Consider the following 9,391-nt stretch of genomic DNA (forward strand, 5'->3'; position numbering starts at 1 on the left):
AGAGCTGCATTTGCTAATTGCCACCATGAGATCAGCCCCATAGTTACTCCCTGAATGCCAAGGAGGTGTGACAGTAACTCAGATGGATCATCTCCAAGTCCCACACGAGTACACAACCCCTGTTACTGGAACAGACACTGCATTATCCACCTGCAGCTCTGCTTTGTAAGCTGTTAATTAAAGGACTGTCATTTTTAAATTAGAAGTAATTGATTTCTGCTATCCAAAGGAGATAGTAAAACAGATTTCCCCCTATTTTTGGAAGATTAAATGCTGTAGCCTTAACAGATAAACGCTGTCCCGCATACTGCGTATTTTCCAAAGTGTTAGTGCCTAAAATGTCTATTCCAGCTTTGTGATACTCAGGGCCTTGCTTACTGTGTGTATACAAGTACAAGCATCGGCAAGCTGCGCTGTTTTACGCTGCCCTTTATTTTTACTTCTGTGTTGTCTTGTTTACTGTTACCATTTCTCAAAGTAAAGGTGATGATTTTATTGTGCGCAGAGCATCCTTGAGTTTCATTTTTCTGACACACAAATTTTTGTCCTTGCCAGCACCGCTTTCAGAACTCAGTCTGTCAGGGTCTCTATGCTGCTGCGTTTCCTCTGAATGGAAACAGCAGAGGTCAGAAGATGCAGTTCTGATGCTGCGAGAGACCTGAGGCCTGCATTTGAGACTGTCACGTAAGAGCCAAAAGATCTGAGCAGCACTCAGAGTCGGTGCACACATTGCTATAGGGACACATCCTTGTGCTGCAGCCTGCAGGGCTGCACACCCATTCCTTCCCAGGGCCAAAGATGCTTTCAGAACCCAACTGCTGAGATGCAGTGCTTCACAAAGAGGGGGCACAGCAGACATCCTACCCTTCTCATTCAAGCAGCTCATATCAACTGTCTTACCCTCTCCAAACACAGGAGAACTGAACGCACAGATGAGCTAAAGCTCTCAAGAACAGCCTCAATCAGAGAAAATGTTTGAGCTGTGCAGAAGGCTGAGCACAACCTGGACAACACAAGAGACCCCAGCACCACCACATTCCACCTAAACTAGAGGCCCTCAGCTCAGGTGTTGTTCTGCAAGGAGAAAATGAATTAAGCTCTCCTCTGCAGTTCCTGCAGGGTAACACTGGTGCAAAGCAAAATAGCAGCTCTTGTAGTTGACAGCACAAAATGAACTGGGGAGCAAAGTATTATATTTATAAGTTATTGCTGTTCTAGGTGGAGATGTTAAAGTAGGAAGGCACATACACAGAAGTAGCTTGGAAAGCTACTTTTAGACTGGAGAAGAGAAGGCTGCAGGGGGACCTCATTGTGGCCTTCCAGTGCTTGAAGGGAGCGGATAAACAGGAGGGGAATGGCTGTTTGTGAGGGTGGATGGTGATAGGACAAGGGGGAATGGTTTTAAAGTGAGACAGGGCAGGTTTAGGTTGGATATGAGGAGGAAGTTTTTCAGCCAGAGGTGGTGAGGCACTGGAACAGGTTGCCCAAGGAGGCTGTGGATGCCCCATCCCTGCAGGCATTCAAGGCCAGGCTGGATGTGGTTCTGGGCAGCCTGGGCTGCTGGTTGGCGACCTGCACATAGCAGGGGGTTGGAACTGGATGAGCACTGTGGGCCTTTGCAACCCAGGCCATCCTATGTCCTATGAAGTGTATACTTGGTGACAGCCCCATTTAACAGTAAGGAAAGGAAAGGACTCACGTGGATGTAAGCTCTCTGAATCCCACCCAGCTCTTCACCAAGAGGAACGACGATTTTTTCCACTTGCCGCTCGTGAGAATAAGGCTGAATTTCTGGAGAGTCTTCAGTACACAGCTCTATCTGAGCAATGAGTAAGTTGGAAACAACTTGCTGCACAGCCTGTGGGAAAAGCCACCAAACAGAAGAGCACATGTTTCTGTTAATATCCCAACCATGCAGGCCAATACCCCATGAAAGTAACTACTTTTAAACAGCTTTGCGTGTCACATCAAGGAAAACATATTATGCAAAAATTGAAATGTAAAAACTTTCAACTTGAAGATTTTAAATAGTATATTAACAAACACTGCAGCTGCATGAGAGCTGGAGTGACAGAGCCCTCCCTTCAGGGCTGGGTACACCCCAGGGCTGTGGTGGATCACAGACCACAGCACAGATGTGTGGAAGGTTCCCCACAGCCCCACGCAGTAATTAAATGACAGACTTTCCCTGTAAGTGGATTGGGACGTCCATCTGCCTTTGGTGCAAAGCTCAGCCCAACTTTCACACAGCAAACAACGCTGAGGGGAATACAAGAAACATTCTGCACGAGCTGTATGCTTTCTTTGGCTCTGGTAGGTTTGCATCCTCAAAGAACAGAAGATAACATTTCCTCTGAGGAAGGGCAGGAAATAATGAATAGAGTCTACAGCAATAATTCAGAGTCCACGTGAACAAGACAAATGCTGAAGAACCAACAGATTGTGAAGCGATTCAGCTTTGATTTAGAACTCCCCAGGCTTCGATATCCCACATGTGCTGCCAAGCAGAGCCCGTTCAGCTCCAGCTCCCTCACCTTGGTGTCACTGCCCGGCGTTGCACTCAGGGCCAAAACACGGAACTGCTTGGTGTATCTGCTCAGCTCCTTCACAACCTGCAGGCAGGAAGGGTCCACATCAACACCCACACAGGAGATGGGCAGGAGACAGAAGCTGGTGAATGCTTTGGCTCTGTGACACAGCAATGTGTCAAACAGCAAAATGTCTTCAGGAAAGGTTATCTGATTTCAAAGGAACGCCTAAAACCTATCAGCTCCAAGTCTTTGAAAACTAACTTGCTACAGTTCTGAGAAGTCAAAGGGCAGTAGAAGAAGAAAGCTGCAGCAGAGGCAAAGCAGCACACGCTGCTCTCAGTTGCCAAGCTAACATCTGTCCTCCAGCACAGCACGTCAAACAAGCACCAAAGCCACCTCCTTTCCTCTACAGGGAGGCAGCAAACAGCCACGCACTGCTCACGGACACACGGTCAGCTTCCCCAGCTTAAAGAGCAGCAGCTTTGCCTTCAGTCACCGATCCGTGGAGGTTAAGATGAGATAACACGACAAATTCTTTGCTAACAAGCAAAATCCTGGATAACCATTTTGAGCTCATTAAGCTGAAGGATCTGCACCACAAAGAAATTGCCACTTTTTTTCCTGACCCCTCTCTGTCTCAGATCTGCTCAAGGACAGCAAAGCAGCACCAAGGAATCACAGAATGGCCAGGGTTGGAAGGGACCTCAAGGATCATGAAGCTCCAACCCCCTGCCACATGCAGGGCCACCAACCTCCACATTTAATGCTAGACCAGGCTGCCCAGGGCCCCATCCAACCTGGCCTTGAGCACTTCCAGGGATGGGGTGGATGTTCCTGGGCAGCCTATCAAGTCTTAATACAAGTTATACTTAAGATCAACGTCCTGATTGAGCAGTGGACAGAGAGCAGACAAACAAAGCAAAGGAACTAAAAGATCTCCCTGTAACTGCAAACTGCTACGGAGGACAGCAGGGATGTTGGTGTGGTCCTTCTGTAACCCAAGCGCAGGGCTGGGGCCTGCAGCGTTACCTGGCAGTAGGCGTGGTTCCCCAGGGCTTTGTGGGCTTCGTCAACAACCAGACATTTAATTTGCACAGCAGGACACGTTCCTCGGCTGAGATCGTTCACCATGATCTGCGGGGTCAGGAAGAAAACCCTCCTGCTGGCCCACAGCTCCCTGCGGCTCAGGGCCTGCGTCCCACCTGGAAAGGAGGAGCTGTTAGGGGTGGAAAAGATGGAATCTCTGATCTGATGAGGTTGGTTGGACTCCTGTGGAGCTCCTCCAGTCCGACCCCACGTTAAGGCAGCTCCCTGAGCAGCTGCGCACAAAGCGTGCAGGTGGCTTCGGGTCAGTGCAGAGGAGACTCCCTCACCTCTCTGGGCTCAGTGCCACCCTCACGGCACAGAGCTCTTCCTCACGGCCGTACGGATCTCCCCGGGCTCCAGTCTGTGCCCGCTGCCCCTCGTCCTGGCGCTGGGCACCACGGAGCGGAGCCCGGCCCCAACCCCATCCTACAGACGCGGCTCAGCGCCGCTCAGATCCCGCGGCCTTCTCTCCTCCACCCGCACAGCCCCGGGGCTCTCAGCCCGTCCCATAGGGAGGTGCCCCGGGTGTCCCCGCCACCTCCGCTCCCTCCTCCTGGCTCTCCCAGCGGTTCCCATCCGCCCGGAGCCGCGGAGCCCCGCGCTGCAGCCGAGCCCCCGGGGCGGAGCGGCTCCGCGCCCCGTCCCCCCGCGGCGCTGCCCTACCCGTCATCTCGGCCATGTCCCGCCCGGGGATGCCCATCAGCTGAGCGCACGCCTCCATCTGCTGAGCCACCAGCGCTTTGGTGGGCGCGAGGAAGAGCACTTTGCCGGACGGGAACCAGCGGTAGAAGTTATACATGACGACGGCGGCCACGAAGGTCTTTCCCAGCCCGGTGGGCAGGCACAGCAGCGTGTTGGCGAGCAGCGCGGCGCGGGCCATGCGCAGCTGGTAGGAGCGCTCCGGCCGGTTGCTCGGGTAGATCCACAGCGCGCCCGCAGCCGAGCAGAAGCCGCCGGCCGCGGTTTCGGGGCCCGGCTTCGGGTTCGGGTTCGGATCCAGCTCCGCGGCCGCGGCCGCCAGCAGTTCGTCGTCATCGTCGTCGTTGTTGTCGTTGTCGTCGTTGTTAACGCCCGCATCCCGCCCGGCCTGCAGCGCGGGGCCCGCGGCCCGCCGCCACGCCTCGAGCAGCGTGCGCTGCCGGCCGCCGCTCATCGCGAGCCCGCGCGGGGCGGGGCGGGCGCTGCGCTGCGGGAGGGGCAGCGGGAGGAGGAGCGGGAGGAGGAGCGGGGCGGCGGGAAGATGGCGGCGGCCGCGGCGCCCGCGCAGCCCTGGAGCGCGGAGGAGCTGCGGAGCGAGGCGCTGCCCAAGAAGGACATCATTAAGTTCCTGCAGGAACACGCGGCGCAGGCGGTACGGCGCGGCGCTGCACGGCGCTCGGCCACAAAACGGCCGCAGCCCGGCCCCACTCAGCCCGTCTCTGTCCTTGCAGTTCCTGGCCGAGCACCGCCTGCTGGGGCAGGTGAAGAACGTGGCCAAGACGGCCAACAAGGAGCAGCTGATCGCGGCCTACACGCAGCTGTTCCTCACGCAGGTACGGGGGGCGCCGGGTGCGGGGCGGGGCGGAGCGGGGCGGGCCGTGACGGAGCTGCGTCCCCGCGGCGCTCAGCGCTTTAAGGGCACGGACGGAGCCGAGCGGGCGGCGGAGAAGGCGAAGCCCGGGAAGGCGGAGAAAGAGAAGGAGAAGGCGGCCAAGGCCGAGGAGCCCGCGGAGGAGGTCGGTGGGGCCGCGGCCGGGAGCCGCACGCCGTGCCCGCAAACGGGGGGCGGGATGGGAGCGGGGAGGCGGCCGGGGCCGAGCGCCGCTGTCTGAGCCGTTCTGCGATCAGGGGCCGCCAAAGTACGTCAAATCCATCCTGAAGAAGGGCGACAAAACCAACTTCCCGAAGAAAGGAGACACCGTGCACTGCTGGTACACCGGGAAGCTGCAGGACGGAACCGTGTTCGACACCAACGTTCAGACCAGTAAGGCCCCGCGCGCTTTGTGCCGCTGCACGTGGGACGAATGGCGCCGCGCCGGTGGGTGCCGGGCGGCACTGTGGGCTGCGATGTGACGCGGCTGCTTCCTGCCCCTCTGCGGCCCCTGCAGCCGCAGCTGGCGCTGAGTGCAGCTGCTCGGGATGAAGGAGGGGGTCTGAGCGGAGAGCTTTCCGATCTGTGGAACGGGGCAGCGTGGTTGACTTCTCTAATTAGGCACTAATTCTGTGCTTCTGTAAGAAAACCTGCACTGTGGGAGCGCTGGAACAGCAGAGCTCTGAAGCAGTCTCCTCTAGAACACCAGAATCACAGAATGGCCCGGGTTGGAAGGGACCTCCAGGATCACAAAGCTCCAACCCCCCGCCACATGCAGGGCCACCAACCTCCACATCTCATAGCAGCCCAGGGCCCCATCCAGCCTGGCCTTGAACCTCCAGGGATGGACGGGGCATCAGAGCACAGACGTGCTGATAATGCACACTCATGGAACGGTGGGGTTGGAAGGTACTTTTAAAGGTCATTTGGTTCCAACCCCAATCAGAGATTCAGGTGTGTGACGCTGAAGTGCCAGGAGCCCTTCCAGCAGTGCTGCCCAGCACTGTGAGGAGCTCAGACACTGCAGCATTCAAAGCAGAATCGGTTCCCTGCTGGCTCTGCTGTTGTTTCAGTGACACGTTTATGACGTGTGCCATCAAACCTAGAAATTCAGAAATGACTCTCTTCGGTTCAGTGGGTCAGAATGTGGCAGATGCGTGTCAGCATGCAACCTAAACATTTAATGGTGTTTTTAGTGCACAGCACCAAATTTTCTCCTAAAAATCTGATAGTCTCCTAGAGGTGATGCAGTGAGAATAGGTATTTATATAAAGCATGATCTCAGCAGTAATTCCAGATAAAGTTCGGTGTGTGATTTTAAAGCACGTGAATGTAAAACTGTCTTTCAGGTTCAAAGAAGAAGAAAGCAGCCAAACCTTTAAGTTTCAAAGTCGGCATAGGAAAAGTTATCAGAGGCGTAAGTACAAATCAGTATCGATTCCCTCAGCACCCAGAGTTTTCAGTTATATGACTGCAGTGCAGAGTTGGAACTGGTGGTGTTTCCTGCTGAGGTGAAAAGGGGAAAGCTCTGCCATCAGCAGGACGTGCTGTTTGTCCGTTCTGGGTGCATCCATCCATCTGCAGCATCACTGTGCAGCGCTGCGGGGGAAGCAGAGCCCCTTGCTGTCTGCACAGCACTGCACCACAGGAGATGAGCAGGTTCCCAGGGCTCAGCTGCCGCAGTGCTGTGTGCTCTGAGCGCCCAGAAGGTTGGCTTTTGTCAGCATCTTTTTTTTTTGTTTGCCTCAGTGCTGCTTTGTGTGCTGAGCCTCCAAATTCTGGTTGCTGTCATGTGCAGAGTTGCACTTTTGATGCTGTGAACTGTTCTGCAGATCCACCTGCTTGCTTAAATCTTCAGCTCGCAGGTACCGGTTGGTTGTGTGGGGGAGATGCAGCACAGAGCGGTGCAGCGCTGAGCCTGTGCTGGAATTGGCTGGCTGTGGCAGATAAGGATACAGGAAAGATCTTATGCTTACCTGACTTTGTATCTGTTCGTACGTGTGACCTTCTGTGCAGCTGCTCTGCAGAAAGGCAGCCTTGCTGGGTGGAACTGGGGAGGGGAAGCAGCCTTGGGCAGGTGGCCAGCACTGCAGAAGTTGCCGGGGTTTTCTTCAGTCACTGGGTTTGATGCTCCTGTGTTGTGTGGGTGCCACAGAGGGTCCTTCATTGGTTACAGGCCATGAGGAGCAGCTGGTTGTTGTCATGCTGATATGGGCTCAAATGATTGTCGGCTTGTGCAGGGCAGTCTTGAAGAGGGACGAGGACTGATGTGAAGTTGGTATTTAAGAGCAGCCTTCAATAAGCACTAATCCGTGGTCAGGACAGGGAGGAAATGGAGAGGTGGAGATGGAGCAGAAGACAAAACCTCTCAGTAGTGTACACGCAGTGTTCAGCTCTGAAATGTGTTTTGAGGCCATGAACAGTTCCCTTGAAGCAGGCATGTTCACTTTGGTTCTGCAGCATGTTTGCTACATGGATGCGTGGGGCTGGGCTGTGCTGGATGGCCCAGGCTGGTGCAGATTGGGTTGGTGCCAACAGCAGCTGTGGGTAAATGTTTCCTCAGATGGAAAGAATGAGAAAGTACCTTACAGCATGCACTGGGTGGGTGAAATGCTGGAAGAAATTATGTTTTATCACACAGAGCTTTGTAGAAATGAGGTGAGAAGCAGATAAGCACGTTTTTTTATTGGTGGTACTTTAAGACTTGTTTTCTTTTGTTCTGGTCTGTTTTTAGTGGGATGAAGCTCTCTTAACTATGAGTAAAGGAGAGAAGGCTCAGCTGGAAATTGAACCTGAGTGGGCGTATGGCAAGAAAGGGCAGCCAGATGCTAAGTATCCTTTCACAATCAATAACTCACTGCTATTTTAAGTACCTTGGGAATGCAGCTTGGCAGAACGATGTGCTTTGCAGACAGGGACACAGGGGCAAAGTGTTCACTTGCTGCTTAGAGCAGGCTCAGAGCACCGAGGGATATAAATAAGTGTCACAAAGTGATGGATCCAACTGCTCACTTGTTTGGAAGAAAACCTTCTGTCCACATTACTGCATTCCAGCATGCAGCAAAGATATCTCATTGTTTTCTACCTTTTTTTCTCTAGCTCCTTCTGAATGCAGCACAAGCACAGATAACAACCAGTGTAGCTGGGAGGAGTTGCTGCTGCTGCTGCAGTGTTGGAGCTTGTAGAGCAGCAGCTCTGGATACAGCTGAAACCGCAGCTGAATGAGTGGTCCTGGTCCCGGGTTCTTACCAACCCTTCCTTCTGCTTCTTAGGAAGGGATTGCTCTCCTGTTTTAACCTTATGTGCTGGTAGTTGGAAGTGTTGTCTAAGCAAATTTCCTTCTCGCAGCAGTGTATCTTGAAATGAGACAGTTTGCCCACAAGGAGACAACACTCAAGCAATCAAGGTAAAACTCAGCTCTGCAAATGAAGAGGAATTGCAGTAATGAGTGTGTCTCAGTGACAGCTTCTCTGCAGCCCTGCTACTGAATGTCTCATGAGCACTGGCGTTCAGCAGCAGCTGTGGTTCCATACTAAAGCCAGGATGTTAACACAGGCCAGTGAAATGTGAAACAGCCACTGAGGAGCAGAACAGGTGCTAAATCATTCCTCAGCTCCATGAGCAACTAACTGTGTTGTTAAGTTTCCTTAACTTGTGCCAACAGAATTCCACCAAATGCAAAACTTTTCTTTGAAGTGGAATTGGTGGATATTGAGTGAAATGAAGGTTTTTCTTTGCTGCTGGGAATGCATTTGAGAAAGAAAGCTTCTGACAGCTGCAGTTCTGCTCTCGTAACTTCAGGATATAACTACAACTGTGGCCTTGTATTGAAATCAAATTTGCTCCCCCCAACTGCTGTACAGTAACATACCACTAAAGAAAACATTGTTTATACATGCAACTGTTCTTTTGTGTCTGCTTATCTTCCACCTTCTCTCACTCTAGGGGGGAAATGCACAAATCTCCAGTTGCTGTAGAACACTCCCACTCTGAACTGCCATTCATTATCTCTGCCAACTTCATTATCCCTTCAGTACTGACCTGTAGCTGAAATGCATTTATTCTGATACTGAGCTCAAGTCCTCAGCACCACCTCTCTCTCTTGACTTTATCACAGTGCAGCTGCTACAGCACTCACCCAGCAGTGTTGGTTATAGGTGTGTCGTTGCTCCACTTCTAAAAGAGATGGGAAATTTCTCCTTTA

General features: G+C 53.1%; 2 protein-coding genes across 3 annotated transcripts in view; one reads left to right on the forward strand and one right to left on the reverse strand.

Moving 5' to 3' along the window:
- The window catches only part of FANCM (FA complementation group M), a 61,141-nt gene extending 56,347 nt beyond the window's left edge, over positions 1-4,794 (reverse strand). Inside the window, exons 1-4 of the mRNA XM_031602329.2 lie at positions 4,281-4,794; positions 3,561-3,733; positions 2,535-2,612; positions 1,700-1,858 (exon numbers count right to left, since the gene is read on the reverse strand). Coding sequence (XP_031458189.2) covers positions 1,700-1,858; positions 2,535-2,612; positions 3,561-3,733; positions 4,281-4,770 — 900 coding nt within the window. The 5' untranslated portion in view covers positions 4,771-4,794. The remainder of the gene's footprint in view (positions 1-1,699; positions 1,859-2,534; positions 2,613-3,560; positions 3,734-4,280) is intronic.
- Positions 4,795-4,799: 5 nt separating this feature from the next.
- Positions 4,800-9,088, forward strand: FKBP3 (FKBP prolyl isomerase 3). 2 transcript variants are annotated; one of them, XM_031602339.2, is made up of 7 exons: positions 4,804-4,968; positions 5,048-5,149; positions 5,225-5,332; positions 5,445-5,580; positions 6,537-6,604; positions 7,922-8,019; positions 8,852-9,088. In XM_031602339.2, exons 1-7 carry the CDS (start codon positions 4,858-4,860, stop codon positions 8,904-8,906), a joined length of 678 nt encoding a protein of 225 aa, XP_031458199.1. In that variant the 5' UTR covers positions 4,804-4,857; the 3' UTR covers positions 8,907-9,088. The 2 variants fall into 2 exon arrangements, with proteins under 2 accessions (XP_031458200.1, XP_031458199.1); XM_031602340.2 differs by lacking the exon at positions 5,225-5,332 and having other exon boundaries at positions 4,800-4,968.
- The last annotated feature ends 303 nt before the right edge of the window (positions 9,089-9,391 follow it).

This window comes from Phasianus colchicus, chromosome 5 (genome assembly GCF_987193195.1).
Source record: "Phasianus colchicus chromosome 5, bPhaCol1.hap1.1, whole genome shotgun sequence".
NCBI classification, from domain to species: Eukaryota; Metazoa; Chordata; class Aves; order Galliformes; family Phasianidae; genus Phasianus; species Phasianus colchicus.